The 20,195-nt window shown below is 40.4% G+C and overlaps 1 protein-coding gene across 1 annotated transcript in view; it reads right to left on the bottom strand.

The window, feature by feature from the left end:
* The window catches only part of ETHR, a 315,230-nt gene that overhangs the window by 253,152 nt on the left and 41,883 nt on the right, over positions 1-20,195 (bottom strand). The window contains exon 2 of the mRNA XM_065228526.1: positions 1,522-2,606. Coding sequence (XP_065084598.1) covers positions 1,522-1,608 — 87 coding nt within the window. The 5' untranslated portion in view covers positions 1,609-2,606. The remainder of the gene's footprint in view (positions 1-1,521; positions 2,607-20,195) is intronic.

Genomic DNA, 20,195 nt, shown 5'->3' with positions numbered 1-20,195 from the left:
CTGTACGGAAACCCACTTTTTCTTCATGTCTTCCTCAGATTTGACTTCTTTAGGATGCGTCCGTAGAGCCTGCTTCATAATAGCCTAGTCTTTTTCGATGGGCCTTAGTTCTGGTGCGGGGGGGGGGGGGGGGGTTCATGGTCTTGGGTACGAAAGTGACCCCGTTGGCTTCGTACCACTTCATGACAACATTTGAATAGTGACACAAAGCTAGATTCAGCCAGAAGACCGTAGAGCCCTCGTGTTGCTTCAATCTCCAAATAGAACTCCCCGTTTACAGTCACGGTAGTCACGAACGTTTGCCACATGAGCAGATCGCTTGCCAAATCATGTATTTCTTGGCAAACTTTGAAAGTTTCTGCTTCCTTACTTCCTCCGGAACATCAAACTTGTGCTGGACGGTGAAGAACAGTAGCCTTAGAAGCTGCCGGAAGTCCACTTTGACGTAAGTTTCATCATCCATGATGAGACAATGAGGCTTCGTCAGCATCTGAGTGTACAGTTTCCGGGCCCGTGACTTTCCCACCGTATTTTGCCATTTGTCACGATTTGGAGCCTTCTGCACTTTGTACGTGTGCAGTCCCTCCCGGTCCTTGGTTCTCTGAACGAAAGACTTGGGCAGATTCAACTTTTTTGCCACATCCCTGACCGAAGCATTAGGATTCCGCTCAAACGCTTTCACGACACGCTTGTGATCCTGATCACTAATAGAACATCCATTCTGACCGAATGTTTCCTTCCGTTTGAAGCTCAGAGTTTCGTTGTAACGTTTAATTACACGTTTCACCGTTGACTACACGATTCCGAGCTGTTGAGGATTTCCCAGGTGCTTGCGGAAAACCAATTCACGACGTTGCTTTTCGGGTGACGCCATTTTCTCCAAATGTCGAAAAACTGACAGCGTTAAAAAATACAGTGTAAATAATACACTCTAAACAACTTCTACCCAAATTTTCAAGAGAAAATAATCAATGGATAATTTCATACAGCGTTTTTTTCCGTAATGCAATTTGTTGTGGGTTATAAGTAATTTTACAGGTCAATACAACACATTGCAATCGAAGAAAAACTTCAACTTTTGATACGTTAGTTCCACATACGTTATGTGATAGAACTCTCTCTTCATATAGACGATATATGAGCAAATCGAGTGACATTTCTTTTTGGAAACCCCGAAAGAAGATTCCCCACACCAGAATTTGGACCAACCACATGATCGTATGATCTAAGGGTAGCTTGGCAACATAAATGCTCGTTCGATTATTCGTTCATTTTCAACTTCTATACAAATTTCTACACTGCGTTCCCTATTGGAACAATTAATTCTGTACATTCATCACTATCTGGTGCTAACAATGTCAACTTAAGTCTGATGATGGTATTAATAAAGTATCTCCTTCAACTTTACATTTTGATGACACGTAAAACTTGCATCCTCCACGATAGTAACTCCCAATGGCAACCTATTTATAAAAAAAACCCACCATGTGTAATCAAATGTAATCAAATCAAAGTACTCACCATAATATTACCGATAACCCCCAAGCACATGATGATAATGCAGAACACCATCGAAGTCGCACGGATATACTCCGGAATCTGTGGCATTTCGCTGTAGGACTGGTTGCTGCTTCCGTTGATGCCGGTGCCGGCGTTGCTGCTGCCACTGTGAACGCCACTGCCGTTGATGAACTCATTTTCAAACACCTGCCCCGTAGCATTCAGGACCAATCGACTGAACCTACCACCGTACTCGAACGCAGAGCTCCCGTTGTAATCCGGATGGTCGGCGTTGGCGTCTGCGTCCGAACCGTTGACTGCTAGGAGGTTCCCTACGGTTTCGCTGAGTGCGTCTAAAAGTCTTGAGGTCGTCGTTTTTGCGTTTGCTGTTGCGTTCGCCAGGACACCCGGAAGAAACGTTGTGGAGGCGGTGCTGGCTGTGGCATCACCGCCCACCACTTGAGCAATCTCGACTAATGGTGCTAGTAGTTGCCCCAGCGGAACGGAGCACCCACTAATGGGGCATCAATCGTGGACCGAAATCGCACGTTACACTACTGACTGCCTTGTTGCGCGCGTGAATGCACCCGAGAGCACTTTGATAAATTATTATTACGATCGGGCGGGCACTTTTCACTGATTCACGCACACGTTTCGCATACTCACTCATGTACCCTCGCTCGGTGACTTCCTCAATTCACTTAAGATGGGAGGGAAATTGCTACCATATACGGAGAGGAAAAAGGGGGGAGGAAACCACTTCAACTGCTCATTTCCAGAGTAATTTTCTTCGGGGCTGAAAACACGGAGGATGGGAAGTATTCGTTTTCTTTCTTCGAATCACGACCATCTAATGGGTCGTTCTTCTGGGTTAACTACCGCTCGATTGGTTAACACTCATTTAATAGGGACCACAGGAGCACCACGGCACAGACACAGACACACACCGACGACGTTCATGAGCTTGCAGGGAATTCCACTCGATGATAGATAAAGTTTTCCGCCGCAACATCAGCCTGGCATGTAATGGATATTAATCTTCTTCACCGCCAGTGGCTTTTCGAGCCTGATGGGGACTTGTTGCTTGAGACTTTTGTTCAATTTTCCTAAAACGATCAAAAAGGGAGAAAAATTCCATCAGAAATTATGTTTTTGCACAAAATATTCCGCGTCTGAATCTAATCAAAGAAATATGGCAGAATCAACATGTGGTGTGGAAAAGTTGAAAATCAAATAAGGACCAAACATTTTGTTATTCACGCACATCACGCTTCTCGAGTTGAGCAAAGTCTAAGAGATGATTGAATTTCTTCCGAGTAATTTCCCTTCTAGTTATTGATTTAGGATTCCATTGCTCACGAATCGAGAGCCAAAGTGTTCAAGTATACACATGTATGGGATTGGGATACCTGTTGATTTGAAGGATAAAAAAAAAGATAGGAAGATCTATTTCCGTTTGCCCCCTACAATGAATGCTCTAACGAAGTACGGTGACGAAGATGATGGGAATTCGAAGAATGTCGAAATCAGATGCACAATACTGGCGGCAAGCTTCAACTTGTATTAACTATTAATACCAACGCTGTTTGGATGATTTGCAAAAATGTTTTATTTGAGTTGTGCTGATTAACTCTGTGCAGGCTTCAAAATGAAATGTTGAACAAGTGTGACGGCCCCATTTCTTTGCATTATTATCAGGCAAGGCCCAAGTCTTCAGGATATTACCCAAAGTCTGCCAAATGCCTCAGTGTGACAGCAATAAAGGGTCTTTCGTTTTTGCATCCAAAATTTCCGAAGCAAAGTTGCATGCCAATCGGAGAAGGTCGAGTTTATCCGATTCGTCATTTGCGGTGGAACTGCTCTGTAGGAATGTTTCTACTAAAGAGCATTTTTTCCCTAAAAAATGCTCTATAGTAGAAACATTCCAAGAGAGTTAAAAAGTCGGATTGTGATTAGTGGGTCCAAAATAAAATCTAAATCCTACCGCTCAACGGAGAGATGCGCTTTCCTTGGAAGCATGTAATTTTGGGAAAAATAATCTCCCCTCCCCCTGACGTCACGTTTTTCCTAAAACTAAAATAACAAAATCACCCGCGTGACGTACTTAATGGATGTTCCCTTATCTAATTTTTTCCAAGCAATACAGCGAAATGATGCGATATTGCTTGGGAAAAAAATGGAGCACACGTGAAAATGATGCGCGGTGTTTATTTTACATCAGCATCTGGATGGGAGTTTTCCCGCGCCCGCCATCGGCGTGTTTTGCGCCACCTAAGTTGATGTTTATGCATTTCGCCATGACCGAGCAGCCTGGGTTCACTCTAAACATTCAGCAGTTCTTTGTAATGTTCAAATATGCGAATCTTTTACCTTCAACGTGTAAAAATGAGATCCGGTAGGAAGTGGCTGGCAATGGAAGGGTATTGCGATGTTTAGCCGATAGATAAAATTAACTGGGAACGTAAACAAGTGGTGGGTGTGAAATTTGTGTACTCGTGAAATGATACTAATTATGAGATACATTAGTACAACATTAGGAATGGTGATGATTGCGATATTCATTCGAGATGTTTGTCTTCCCCGAAAATGGGTTGTTGTTTTATTATGAGTGTCGATGAATTCAATTAATAAAAAATGTTCAAAGGATTGCATGTCACACTGAAGATCAGCGAATCCAAACACATAAATCAACCAACGATACAGACAAAACGGTTGCTACGACTACCATGACAAACTCGCTCGATCCGAGTGGTAGAAGGATAATGATATATTGCTTGCCTGCTTTGTTGCAATATACACGGATGAGGACATAGCTTGATATGAATCTGGAAAATACATAACAAAAATATTCCCATTAACACACGTGTATCATCTTCGGCTTTACTTCGTGAAGCAGCTTGCCAACAATTTGCTCGTTTCCTTCTACCGCCCCGAATGAGTTGGGTCGCACGAGCTGCTTGTCATGAAAAAGAACGGTGAAGATTATATCATTATTGTTTTCCACTTCTGACATAGCGTTATTATTCGGTTCGCTGATCGCTTGTTATTTTGTCATTTGGAGATATTTTTGATTCCTTGCTGAAGATAAAACAAGGACAAAATCGAAGGATTTAGGTGCATCGTCAAAATGTCAGGTCTCTCTTTCCATGTATTTTTTACCATATAGGGCCCATCGACAATCAGTGGTGATGACGATGATCATATGGGATGGTTGTATCTCCCTGTAGATATTAGCATAAATATCAATTCAGACAGCTATTAGGGGGCATACTTGGATCTTGACTTGGATGGTAGTTTCTGTGACGCATCAGACAAGGCATACGGTGCATGCCTCTACATACGTTGTACACTGTCGGATGGCTCAGTAGAAGTTCGGCTGCTGATTTCCAAATCGAGAGTAGCACCACTGGAGGGTCTCAAGCGCAACAAGAAGAAGTTAACCACCCCTCGCCTCGAGTTGTCATCCGCACTGCTCCTCAGTCATCTGTACGAGAAGGTCAAGCACAGCATACGTATTCCGCAAACCGCAAGCTTCTGGACAGACCCGACAATCGTAATACATTGGTTATCTTCACTGCCATCGAGGTGGCAGATGTTCGTAGCGAATCGCGTGTCCGAGATTCAGCACATTACGAAGGGTTTCGATTGGAATCATGTCGCTGGCTTGGAGAACACAGGTGACATTTGGTACAGCTTCAGTACAGCACGATTTGGCTTGAAGGTCCACCATGGCTGCGTCGAGACCGCAGCACCTGGCCGGCGGGAAGTCCTGAGGAAGATTTCGAGCAATCACTGCTAGAAGAGCGAAGTGCAGTCGCAATTCCAGCACAGTCCAAGCCACACAGCGATATTTTTTCACTTCATTCCTCTCTATCTACGCTGATCCGTAAAGTTGCATGGATTCGTCGCTTCATCCACAACTGTCACCATCGCGAAGAAAGACGCAATGGGTATCTCAGTCACGCTGAACTCCAAGAAGCTATGCTATCACTAATCCGTTTGTCTCAGAGGGAATCGTTTCCGGAGGAGATTTTTGCACTCCAGAGCGGAAATCAAGTCAAGCCGTCGTCATCGATCAGCAGACTCACGCCAATTTTCGTTGGCGACGTACTGTACGTAGGTGGTCGGTTATCCAAGGCACCTATTCCAGCGAGTCGCAAACATCCAGCGATTCTCAGCTATCATCATCCCCTGAGCAAACAAGTAGTCATACACTACCACCAGAAATTTTTCCACGCTGGGCAACAGCTTCTCATAAGTAGAGTACGGGAGAAGTACTGGCCCACGCAGATCAGACGATTAGCCAACACCGTAATCAACGAATGCGTGCCGTGCTTCCGCTGCAGACCGAAAGTGTTGGATCAGCTAATGGCAGATTTGCCGTCGGAACGAGTTACACCCGCGCCACCGTTCCTGAAAGTTGGTGTCGATTACTGTGGACCTTTTCTGGTTGCCTATCCCAATCGTCAAACGATTATTGAATTTGCTCATAGTTCGCTTGACCGCCCTGAATTTATCAGTATTTTTTAAGAACCTGCAACTTTACTGAAATTAAATGATTTGCCTTGAAGTTTCGACAATTTTCCTTAGGTATTATAACCATTATAAACGCTTACTAATTTTCCCTGAACTCATCTATGCTTACCTGAAGTTCTCTTAATTTGTTTAATAATCCGACTAATTTTCTGATACATATTCATAATTCCCTGACGCTTCTGACGTTTTCAGATCAATCATAGAATTCTTGGAATATCCCATAATTCCACGGAACTCCGTAAGTCGCGGCAAATTTACTTTGAAGTTTGAGTTAATGGGATTATTCTGATCTGATGGTCCTCGAAGTATTCGGAACTTCACTGAAAATCATGAAACCGTCTAGAAATATCTAAATGTATTAGAAGTTCTCTGGATTTCCTTGAAGCTTACTAAAAGTTCTCGCAATTTTTTTATTAATGGAACTTCGTTGTCAACTAAGCTCAATTTTCGCAGTGTTTTTTTAGTTCTTGAAATCTCTCACGTTTTCCGGACGTTCATATAATTTTTATCACGTTCCAGAAATTCTCTCGGAGCTTTGCTGAAGTTTCCGGAAGTTCGCTGAGTTTCTCGAAACCTGGTTGGTGGTTTCTAAAATTTCTTGAAATGATTAAAATTGCTCTTTGATTCTATGATCTGTATTGATGTTTTCGAAGCTTTCCTTAAGCTCTAAATTCTATTGAGGATCTCAGTTCTGCTCGGAAATAAATTGAATTCCCTTAAACATCTTTAAATTTCCCTGAAGTTCTGTGGACGCCTGTGAAGTTTCTGAAATATTTCTGAAGTTTTCATAATTTCTCTGAAGGTCTCTGTACATTCCTGAAATGGAACATCTTAACATTAATTACGAACTTGAAATAAATCATTTATTTTTTCCTTGATTCTGGCACTTTGAAACTTTTCAATATCTTGAACTTGTACATGGAATGCGAAACTTCAAGACATTGAATAATTTTAGATCTTGGATCTTTATAAAGAGACCTTTATAAAGTGAGAAATTAAGTAAGTGCTAAACTTCAACATTCAATGGATTTGATTGCAAAGCCGTTTTTTTAACTGATTGCCATGTCTTAAAAACGCTTAGAAAAATTGTTGTTTTTGATCTGCAAAAAAAGCATATTTAGAACGCATTTTCAAAATAGCTTTCTTAAGCCTGGAATTTGTCCATCAAAGTTCTGGAAAACTCAGGTAATTTTATTTAGAAAGATGAATAGACACCCTGTGGATAGAGAAAGACGATTAAACGTCACGAAGCAAAGAATGATCAATCTTAAAATAAGTTCATACTAAAAAAGTTGAAAATATTGACTGATTACAAGAAAAAGTGACTTTAGTGACTTGGCCTGAGACTTTTTAGTTGCTGGTTTGAAAAAAGTTACTAAGTTACTAGAAAGTGACTTGCTACCAGCCCTGCAATTTCTTAAAAATGCTGACATGGTCCTAGAACCACCACAACCATATTGAAATGTCAAATGCACCATAAAAACGCCTAAATTGCTTTTTGTCATTATCGTACACCGAGATGTAACGAACAGCTATATATAATATCACTAGATAAACACATTTTCGAACCGAGGCCCAGTTTGTTTGTAACTCCCTTGTTTCTCTCGAGGATGGCTGATTCGATTTGAGAGAACACACAAACTAGATCTCGGGCTCGCATTGAATCCTATTGAATTTCATCCCAACTATACAGTCTAAATTCGCTACACAACCTCAGCCCAACTATCGAAATTGATTCGTTAGTTGGGTCAAATGACAGGAAGCTATACATTCAATCAAAGTGTGTTTACGATTTTCTTTTTTTTTTCCTTGGATTTGTTTTCCGTCGATCTTGTTTTCCGTGCTGAGCACCAATGCTACCGACGCCAGGAAGGCAGCTCCCACACCTGGACCCTGGGTATCGACCCATCAACTCATGAACCGGGGACCAACGGCTGTACTTCCCTTCCGAAGGAAGGTGTGATCAGAGATATTATGCCTCAGAACATCCCGGTGGCGCCGACTGGGATTGAACCCAGGCCTGCTGGGGTGAGAGGTAATCGCGCTTACCACTACACCACCGGTGCCGCTGTATTTACGACTTTCAGAGCTGGAACGAAATGCTATTAATTATTAAAATCTCAACCAACCTACATACGATTCCGGAGATATTAACAAAAACGTGAGTTCGTCTTCCATTTAAGTCGATCAGCTTCGCAGGTTTCTAGAACCTAGGTCGGCGTCTACAAACAAATTGTCATTCGTTTGTCTCTCTTTCTTCCGTCGCTTCTTTCAAACTTCGGTCAAGCGAACGAGTGAAAGAGCGCTTGACTTTGATAGTTTCGTCTTTGATGAAACATATCAACCAAGGTTGCATGACGGGTATGATGGGAAATGAAAATATATATTTAAAGCATTCCACTTGAAGATTACACGTTGTATGTTTAATTTATCTTCCATCCAAAATTTTATCTAAAAAAAAGAAGTAAGAGTTTGTATCCAGAACACGAGCGTATATTTGACGTAGGATTACGAAAGGTAGTTTTGATGTCACAGCAAAAGTATAGCAAATATTAAATTGATTTCTTAAATCGTTATCACTGAAAAATTTCGGTAGGTTGAAATCCGGCAGCAATTTGAGAGTTCTGTTTTTAAGGTGCTCTGTCGGTGTCCATGTAGCCAATCCTGGACGATGTGTCTTGGATTCAAGCTCTTACTTGAACTCTTTACTCAACTATTTTATTTGTGGTCCTGAAAAGGATCGATGGGTTAAAAGCTTGGAAGCCAGTTTAGAACAATGCTGTGTAATTATTTCCTCGCTGATAGCGGTGCTCATGTGTTGCACCTGGATCGATTGGTGAAAATTTTGGTGAAGGGCGATGGCATAGTAGTCCTCAATTGATGTTCTTGGCGAATTAATACGTTACAAACAATTTACACCTTTGTTTCAAAAGTAGTCAAATGTTCTACCTTGTCTTGAAGACCCTTCTTAAGCATCCCAACCAGTAGATAAAGCAATGTTGTCTCTACCCGTTCTTATCATGTCTTGGTAACATCGATTTCCTTCAGCATCAATTTTCGGAGGATTGTCCGCTTACAGTTCCTCTGCGCGCTTCTATAAGTGATCCACGCTTGTATGATGTAGCCAAATGCTGCGAGATGGCTGTATCGATAAACTCGCAAACAATTTCTCAAACATCACATCACTTCGCACTACAATTGTAGGAATTTGAAGAGATTGAACTGCCCATTCATTTTGGTATTCGGAAATGAAATCTGTGTTAGGGAAAACACATCAATCACAGAATCTAAGCATACTGGACGGTACCTACGTTTATGCTTTTTGAGGCAAATTTAAAGCCCTCTTGTATGTATGTATTTAAGGTAGCCACCATCCCTTCAAAGATCTTGTACTGTAGCTGCATACAAAGCTCCACAAGATCAATTTGAGCTACCGATCTGAATTCACAATATCGCTGTATGAAGGTCCAAAAACCGGAGGTGCGGACCCGTAAGCAGAGACACTTACACGAAATCCACGGGAATTTAAGAATCTCCTTCCAACGATACGATCAAACAAATCGAATAACACAATTCGCAATACTTATTAAGCTTCCTACAGGATGGTTTGTGAAGAAGGGCGCGTCAATCTCACTGAAACTGTTGAAGTGGAATTCACATCACCACAATCGAATCGGTAGGATAAAGAAAATGATAGTTTTTATTCCCTCCTAGACTCCGATTGTCATACCACTCCATCGTCCAGTTCCAGGTCAAATGATACCCTGATGCTCCCTCCCAACCCAGTATTTATTTATATAATGAAAATCTATGTAATGGAGAAATGAAATATATCAGAACATTAAATATGAAATAATGAATATAAATTTATATAGATAAAATAGTTGATATTCTGTGAGACAAATTTAAAGCCCTCTTATTAAGAAAATTCGGGTAGAATTTCATTGCATCAAAAAGGCAATCGATGATAATTTTATTTATCATAGCAAAAGTTGCACCAACCGGTGGAAACTAACGATTTTTAATTGGCTCACTACTTGACTAGCTCATTGGTGCCAAGCAAATCGATTAACGTACCCCATTCTAGTAGAAATTCTAGTACTACACTATGTTTTGTTTTGATTCTCTATGAAAGTTTGACAGATAAAATGAGGGGTTCGTGGATTTTCCTATGCTTCGAGGGGTACATCGATTAACTTGTGACCGAAGAGAGTACCAGAGCTGAGCCAAAAAGTTGAGCATGTTTCTTCGGAACCTTCTAGTCTTAGAGTTATGTACCTCTATGGTTGCACATTCGTGCAATTTTCAATTGTGACCTTTTTAAAATTGATAGTCTTAATTTTAACAGATTCGTAGAAAAATTTCCTATCAATTGGCGTATTATGAATTAAAATCCATCATCTCTGGGTCAAATTAAGACCACTTTCATGCCGCAACCGACTTTGGGTTTTGAAATTGCACCGCCAATGTTGCCTTAAAATACATGGTAGGGGAAATGGCTCTAATGTTAGCCTATGGATCTAAGATTGGGCCCATAGATAAAAATCTGCTATTTATTAATTTTATCTAGATAAACGCGCCATTGGGACGGTACTTATGGCAAATTTTGGTCGCTATTGAAAATTTAGTCGATTGCTGAATTTATGTATGGGCCCAAATTGGGGGCATTAGGCCGACATTACATCCGTTCCCCCTATGTTAGATTTATACTTATGGGAACTGACATCCGATTGATGACCTTGACATGTCTCGCGTCACTTTTCATATAAACCAATCTACATTGATCGATTCTCTTCATCGACTCTCTCTTTCGTTGATTACTTGGCTGCATTCATATTTCGGGCTAATTTTTCTACATAATATATTAAAAGAAACTATTATTAAACGTATTAGACGATAATAACAGCTGAACATGTTTTTGGAGCCAAGTTATTAACGTAAGAGAGAGTCGATGAAGAAAATCGATCAATGTAGATTGGTCTATTAGAAAGTTAACACGAGAAGAGTTCAGAAAATTCTGAAAACAGAATACTGAGCTATTAAGGTGTTTTACACAGATAAGGCAGGCGAGCTGTATATTGTTTGGAACAGTGACGCGCTTGGCACAAATGGCCAACAACGGCTCATGACGAGCAACTGAAATCCGATCAGTGCAACTTCTTCCTCTTTCTTCCGCGAATGGACCGCTCAGTGGGCTGCAACTCGCGCTTGCGGGCAGCCGTTCGTCGAGTACTGGAGAACAATCTACAACGCCACGCACCGAAAGCACTGCTGCTGCTGCTGATGATGATGACCACTGGACACCACCACTCACCACACGCGGTGATTGAATAAACACCGTTCGGTGAGACCGGAGTGAATTTGATTTTTAAATCTGTGCTAGGGAAAGCGCTTTTCGCAGTGAATCGGTGATAGTCGTCATTATCATAGCAACAGTTGCACATTTGTGTAATTTTCAATACTGACATTTTGAAAAGTTCATTTTAGCAGATTCGTAGATGACATTCCCATCAATTGGTTTCCCAAGTAACATTTTAAGTTTTATGAAATACTACAAAGCAACTATAAAACTGCATTCATAAAACTCTGGTCAAGGCTATTTTGTCATTAATGCATCCACCAAAACCTCATTAAGACTAGAATATGTCCAGTTGGCCCACCCTGGAGAAGGTTCTGAAGTGTGTATTCTCGAAGCTCTTCAAGATTTATTTACTGCAAAAGGTTGTATAACGAACGCATTGAGAACTATTTGAAAGCTACAACAAAAGCTATTTAGCAACAATAAAAACCCTTTTCGAGCCATTTCCCCTAGCTACTTGCTAAATCCATTTGCTGACGATACAATAAATTATTTGCTTACGATACAGCACTTTTTTACCCAAATCAGGATACTGCATCTATCGTTTCCTGCATAAACGATGATTTACAGGTACTCATGAGATACTTTGATACTAACTTACTTTCGTTAAACTTATCAAAGACTAAATATATGGTGTTCCACTCACCGAGGAAAAAAATTTCTCAACACAACAGTCCGTCAATTGGGTCTAACGTAATAGAGAAAGTATCAAGTTTTAAATATTTGGGCTTGGTATTAGATCCTACGCTCTCTTGGGGGGATCATATAGAACATGTACAACGCAAAGTATCATCTCTATGTGGCCTAATGTATCGTGTTAGTAAATTTGTGCCTAGGAACGCACTTCTAACTTTTTATCATGGCTGTATTCATTCTCATCTGCAGTACTTAATCATCGTTTGGGGACATGCTTGCAAGGCTAAACTAAAAAACTTGCAAGTATTGCAAAATAGGTGCATAAAAATCATCTATCACCTTCCACAATTGTTTTCCACTCTTCAACTCTACGCAAATAATTCGCACAGTATTCTCCCGTTACGCGGTTTGTGCAAGTTACAGTCTTGTTTGTTTATATATGATTCGCTAAAAAATCCCAACATGCATCGTAACCTCATTTTACCGATCACAAATCATGATCATAACACTCGGTATGCGAATAACCTAATACGCTCGAGAGCATTCACATGCCTCGGTCAAATACGAATTTCCTTTTATGGTCCATCTCTGTACAATGCACTTCCGGAATGTTTGAAAAACTTAAACAACCGACAATTTTTCAAAACCAGTTTAAAGCGATACTACAAATCCAAAATCAACGAGTTCTTGATATAAATTCGTGTTCAACTATCGATATATAATTATAAAATTTACACTCTTTACGCTAAGCTTAAGATATTAAATTGTATATATTAATTAATTGAATTGTTTAAGAGTTAGGATCCCTTCAAAGGAACTTTGTTCCACTGGGTACATCCTAACCTTGTTAATGATTGTTATTTTGCATCACACACCTTTAAAATTAGTAATGTTATATTTATATGTCTATATGTTTTCTTTTGTAACGTTAAAAAAAAATATTATCGAGGAGTCCACTACCAGGGGGCTCTCAGTGTGAGCTCTTTGGTGTGGGGGTGTGTTGGCGGGCCTCATAAAAAAAAAAAAAAATCCGCTAGGAAAGTATCAATCAAGATAGAAAAGGATTATGAATCCGATCTTATCAAAATAATTAAAGTAGAAACTGATGGTACAAAAATCTTGTTGAATATCCAAATTTATTGCAATAGTTCTCATTAAGTGACCTAGTTTTAAGTGCCTTATTAAATTTTATGTATTAATTTTAACGTGAAAACATCGAAAAAAGTAAGTCCGCCCTCGTAAAACGTCGATTTGACTAATTTTTTTTACATTGACAAAAATAGATTATTCTTCAGATTGAGCTAGACCGAGATTTCTTTTATGATTTTCGCATTTAAATGTTTTCTCATTGCTAAATTTACCAAAATATAGTTATATCCAAGGAACTATAGATTGAAAATCGAAGATTGTTAAAAACAAGCAAACTTATTGTAACATGGCGGTGGCATAAAAGTTGATTTTCATGGGTCATTTGTGAAAAAGTTGTTTTGCTTTCAAGAAATCCTTAACAAATTCATAAGGTTTTAAAACGGCTTTTATGAAGAAAACTTGCAGGCTGAATTAAATTTATCTTTTGCCATTTTGCTTGATCCTAACCCGTTCAGATTTATGGCAGCATTTATGGAGGCGAAGTAGCCTGCAAAAAGTTAAACGTCAAAGTTTGTTTATCTTTCGATATTTGCGCTGTGAGATCCAGGATTCTTCCAGGCGGTTTTCTCCAGATGGATTGTGAGCAGTTACTCAGATAGTTTGCGATACTGTTTTACAACATTTCGCATTTCGAACAGTTGGAAGCGCAATCGTTCCCGAAAAAGATCCCCTTCTTCCGGATGGTTACAGAAGTGCACCATCCAACGATGCAGGGATGTACGGTTGAATGAAATTTTCGGAGAGTTGATTCTTTCGCCGAATAAAATCTGCTATGGATCGGAAACCAGCTAATCTCCGCTAACTAACAGTTTTAGTGGTTTGCTGTCGGTTGTCATCTATTCGCAAGATCTGGAGAAGGCTGGTATGTTTTTAAACTTTCCACGCTCACTTTTCTCTTCTCCGCCAGATGGTGAGTCGTTGATGGTGTGCTGGTTTTTCTAAGGTAGTAAATTTTGCTGAAATTGACTTGAATTTTTCATCCTACTTCGTCTATCCTTCGAGATTTCTTTGTCGTAAATTTGGCTTTTATTAACTATGAAAAACCATCTTTAGGCTCAATTTGTAAACATAATAATTGGGGAGTTTATGATGCACTTTAAAAAGCCTAAAAAGCAACAATAAATGCTTTTTGCTCTAATGCAAAACCTAACTGTTTTATGGTTGCTTGTATAATGATAGAACACGTTTATAAAGAATGTTATCAAGACATTCATAAACAATTTATAATGACGTTTATGCTTGAATTACAGAGCAGTTTTAAGGAGGGATTGAGAACTGTTTTAAATTTATTTTTAAAACAAGGAAGTTTTTGACTTTCTTGCCAGACTATTGAAGTTTTTTAAAACAGCAAAAAGCTGAATTACTAAGCAGGAATGTTTTACACTTTGAAATGCTGTATTTAGAATAAATGGATTGTTCATTGCCGTTATAAAACCATCATAAATCAAAGTGGATGCCAAATGGTTACTAAATTGTTACTTGGGGTTTAGAACTAACATCCATCCGCTATTGACAGAGTTATAAGTGGTCAAAGCCTGACCACTTTTCGTAACGCGGTCGGCATTGGTTTTTTGAAATTAAACCCCCAATATGTTGCCGAAAGACGCACACTTAGAAAAAATGATGTAAATCTAGGTGCTCTGAGACTAACATATACCAGCGTCAATTTTGACATAAAATTGAGTCATAATAGACGCAAAATTCAGCTCAATCAAACGTACTTTCGAACTTTTTAGTCTCGGAACACTTAATTTTACATAACATGTTTGTTTAAGTCTCATCCTTTATGTCAAAGTTGGATTCCGTCACGTGTAAGATTAGGTATTTCTAAGTGTGCGTCAAAAAGGTAATGAAAAAGAGACATAACGGAAATTCAAAAAATTTAAAGAGCTGTGATCGAATGTCGTTGAAAGGGATTGAAAGTCATAATGAGGTTCCGTTTCAACTCGATAATCACCATTACTTTCATCCAAAGCGATGAGCAAAGCAACGACGAGAAAATCCACAGCCAGCCTTTCGTTCTAAGCGTGTTTCTTTTTCATTTTCGTTTCGTGCTGATAGTGTAGCTAGGCGTTTTAAAAATGATGCGTTGAACACGTTGAATGAAAGAAACAAAACTCGAGTTCATTTTAGAGCTTCGAAAATGTAGAGCCCTGGACCAGACTATGAAATAAGTGAAAACCCATAAAAATAAGGTCTTTGGTGGTTAGATGAAGTACCTAGGACCACATTGACCACAACCGGACATGTTCCTGGGAAGTGGCCAGAATTTTACTTGAGCCAAACTTTATCAAACGACACATCAAATCACATGATAATGCGAAAACAATACCATTGGAGGTCAGATGAAGTACCTAGGACGCCATTGACCACATCCGGACATGTTCCGGGGAAGTGACCAGAATTTGACTCAAACCAAAATCCATCATGCGACATCAAATGTTCCAGGTAATCATAATATTATTGGTTTTTTTTAAAATGAGTATCCAGGACTACATTGGTCACATCCGGATATCATCCGGATTCCATCGGGGAAGTGACTATTTAGAATCTGACATGAGTCAAAACATCTGTGATACATTAACAAGAAATGAATATTAGTCATAGAGTTGAGTGCCCACGATTACAACGGCCATTCACTGCGTTCCATTCTGGATGCTCATTGGAAAATGGATAGAATCTGACACGAATCAAAATCCATCATGCGACACATAAAATCACATGAGAATTCAAAAATAAGCCATTGCAATCGGTCTTTCCGGATCCTCCTTTAGACCAGTAGAGGTTCCCTGAGGGCGTATATGGTGTCTTTACACCATATATACTTAGTACTTTAAATTTACAGTAATATACGTTAAGTAACATGTAAAACTATGTCGATAGATAGTGGCATTTCCTACTTTACCGGGAACTCGGGTTGATCCCGGCCCTCTATCTCGGTACGCAAAAGTCTCCGGCCAATAAGACTACCTCAAATAGATTCAGTAAAGTTTTTCCTTTGAGAATATGTATAACATGTTGACTGAAACCGTTTAGCTGCCGATATATTCAATTTAGTCACGGTTTTGTCATTTTTTCCCAGTGTGCATTGGCAGTTCGAAAAAGTAGTGTAAATTTCGGTCACTATGATACACATAAATGAAGCGTCATACATCATACAAATTTACATTATAGATCGTGTAAAGTTATGAGACAAAATGTAAACAAGGCGTCAGCATCTACCAGCATGAGATTTCAGGAGCAACTGAAATTCATGGTAGTTGGTTAATCTGGTTGAACTAGTGATCTAGCATTACACCCCATAATTGTCTTGATTTCAGTGCTTTACGGTATTTATAAATATTGCTCTCTAGAATACAATTGCCATTCAGAATAACTATATCGGGCAATCGTAAATGGACTGTACAGTAATGCACTTAGCTCATCTCTGAATTGCAATAGTAGTTCACCAAAAACGAGACAATCACAATCAATAGAAAACATTAATTGTGTATGTCACAACAACTAATACCCCAACTTTACACATTTCTCCAAACCCTCGGAAATGAGGTAGGTACCCTTTCAGCTAGCCATAATTAAAACCGAAAGAAAAGTAATAAAAATAGCCACTTAAATTCAATCGTCAAGGGAAAACTTTTTCAATTTGCTCTGTCGGTTTTTGTGGTCAAACCAAACCGCTGTGCCACTATCGACGGTACCTTACCACAGAGCAGTAGATAACGAAAGATGTATCGCCGATCGAACATCCTTCCTTTCTCCTTCTCCATAAATAAAAAAAAACTGCTCGCTCAAATATCATTACTACTAATACGTTCAGTTGATGCAACCATACAAGGACAAACATTCCGAGAGTCGTTCCTCTATCTGTAAAACATGTTCAGCGCAGATAATGATATTGTCACTTTTCCGCCCGATCCGACAGTGAGTGTGGTGAAAGAATTATTGTTTTTTTTGCCCCATAATCCCTAAGCTGTTCGGTTAAGCTCTTGCCCCTTCACTGGTCCAGTTTCGCTCCGCTTGGCCGGTGACAATGTAGCAGGAAAAACGTGGGAAAGTTCTTGGTTGCCATCGGAATGGCTTTATATGAGCGATAAAGAAAAAAAAAAGAACCAAAGTGATAACGAGAACAAAAGCCAAACGGGAGTTAAGATGAAGAGCGATGCCCTCTCCGGTTGCCCCTCCCTGTCGGTACTGACATCGAAGCACTTTAGCCTGTGTGGTATTCAAGTAACGTGCAACAGATGTGAATGAAAAACGGTGCTTTTGCTGCTGGTGCTGCTGCATCGCTGCTGGCGGGATGAGTGTGGAACGTGCAACATGCAGCATCAGTGCACAATGGCAATACATTTCCTTGCAGCAGCCAACACACTGCATTCGTGCCTCTGCCAAAGCTTCTGATGGAATTGAAGAAAAATTATTGCCCTCAAGGATGGCACGCTATGAAGATCCATGGCCGTAACGGGGCAGAAGTGATGCCAAAAGAGTTGCGAAATTGATTCTTTGAGTTATGCGGTCAGAGCGGTCGTAAATTTGTAACCACTTGGCTTGCATACCCGATGGCTTGTAGACTTTGCTGTCACAGTCATTGAAATTAGCTTCACATTCCAGGGGATATTTGCAAATACTGGACTTTTTCTTATGCGATGCCATCAAAAACCTTTTCTATTATCCAGCGGCGCAGAGGCGGTGCCAGGTGGGGCCAGGTCACAATGGCAAGGCAAACCTGTGGGGATATTTCGGATGTGGGTAGCTAATGACCTAAATAGATACAAGGGATCGTCTGAGGAACAGACTGCACATGCTTTTCCAAATGATCGCCTATCATTATCATAAATTAGAAATCTCCATTGCTCCAGAATACAGAACCAGTACCCCTTGCCTACGTCCACCGGTGCCCTGCATCGTGGGTAGCTGTTTCTTTATCCCTCCACCGATTCAGAAAAACTTGAAACATTTTACCTAGCGACACAAGCTTAAAACGATACAACGACTTTGACGTTCTTTTTGGTGTCGAGAAAAACTGTCCCACAAAGTGAGTTCCCTGCAAAGAACGAATAGAAAATCGGACACAGCTTCCGTGCATTGACGTGACGGGAATGTACATAGTTTCCTCCTCGAGGCGGTCGGTGGATGCTTTGAAGGGATCGACTATTTCGACGGATATTGTACAGCTTTACAAATTGGGTGGGGCGTTAGTATTTAGTATTTAGGTTGCTTTCGTCTGATTTCTTTGTGACGCGCGATGCCGCCATCGCTGGGAAAAACACCCCAGGGCGATGTGTTGGGGTAGGACAAATTTGTTGACTGAATAAAGAAGGTATTTTCAGATTCTTCCTCGCACCTGCCTCTTCGTGAAAAGGCGACCCCCATCGTGATGATAGCTCAAGCGCACGTGTTGCGGATATTTACCGCTTGGAAGTCGATTTCGTTTTTCGCCTCCAGTCAGGTATTTGATAATTTTGTACGTGATTCTAGCTGCATTCGAGAAAGATGATGGCGGTGATTTTGGCTTCCAAATCGGTTCATAATCTTGAATTGATTGGAGCTGATTTCTTAGAACCAATCCCCTTCACAATGGCAAGTCGATGTACTGGAAGACTGCATGACAAATTGGCCAATTACAAAATCTACCGTTTCATTACGCAAACAATGTAACAACGTAACACCTTCACACACATCAGATCAAAATTATTTACGAGCCACCAGACGGGTCCCACTGATGGGGAGCAAGCATTTACAAGCTACATTTCCACCTACAAACACCCCATCCATCAAAAGCCCACGTTCGGAGCTCTTGTATGATGCTCTTGTCCCAACCGCCGCACGCGGCAACGGCAATCAATTCTCCATTCGCTCGTTCACACTCTCGCACGAGCTATGCGGCCACATCGGGACGGCCAACAGTCATGCAACCCGAAGCCTGTAGCACCGCACCGCACGGAGCTCGTGAAAGGGAAATAAAACAAGATCATGTTTTTTGGGAATTGCTCAATTTAATAGTAGCTACTGTACTGGTTGCTACCGTACAAGAATTGGACTTTAACCGAAAAAAAAAACAGATGAATATGATTCGGTGCTCTGTACATGGAAGTTTATCGTTTCGTTTGTTGTTCACTCACCCACAACGTGTGCGTGAGTGGAGTTTGACATGGACAAACAGATTGACAACAATAATAACAATAAAATAGCGTGATTCTCGTTTTCATCCTCCGTTTCTACTGACACGAGAGATTTGATATGTTCTGAGTATACCTTCACTTGTAAGTATGAGACATTCATTGGTTGCGGCAACCAGTATGGACCTATTTGGATAGAATTATGTGAGAATACCTCCCTTAGCTCAGTCGGTAAAGGCGCAGCTACAAAGCAAGACCATGCTGGAGGTGGCTGGGTTCAATTCCCGGACCGGTCTAGGAATTTTTCGGGTTGGAAAATTTCACGACTTCCCTGGGCATAGAAGTATGATTGGACTTGCCACACGATTATACCAAAGCAAAAATGGTGCCAGGCATCCAAAGCTCTCAATTAAAATAACTATGGAAGTTCATCTAGTAGAACACTAAGTTGAGAGCACCCCAATAAGCTAATATGCGATATGCAATAAGCTTGAAATGCGAAGAAGAATAAGAAGTTATGTGTGTGGGAATGCGGAGTTCTGAAATTTGGCATGGCGTGCCATAGAAATGATTTACAACTGTTTTCTGGACATTTTTCAAACACACCCCAACAAACAAATCAGAGTCACAAATAAGCATACATATTGAATAAACACTGCATAACAGTGTACAATGCTGAATAAAACGGACAGTTGAATTATGTGCTGAAAAAAACCCTTTTTGCGTGAAAGATCAACGAAAGGAATCGGGTCTGCCCTCCACGATGTTCAACGGGGATCGAGAAATGTCTAATGTGGATGGTATCGCGGATCTATTCAGGTCACATTTCTGCAGTGTTTTCGTCAACGAGAAGCTCTCTGACGAACACGTTTCAGATGCAGCAAGTGAGATTCCCATAC

The sequence above is a fragment of the Ochlerotatus camptorhynchus genome, unplaced genomic scaffold (assembly GCF_037179485.1).
Source record: "Ochlerotatus camptorhynchus isolate MF236.1 unplaced genomic scaffold, CSIRO-AGI_Acam_v1.1 ptg000292l, whole genome shotgun sequence".
NCBI classification, from domain to species: domain Eukaryota; kingdom Metazoa; phylum Arthropoda; class Insecta; order Diptera; family Culicidae; genus Ochlerotatus; species Ochlerotatus camptorhynchus.
Note: the sequence above shows the minus strand (reverse complement) of the source record. Positions and strands in the feature narration are given on the sequence as shown.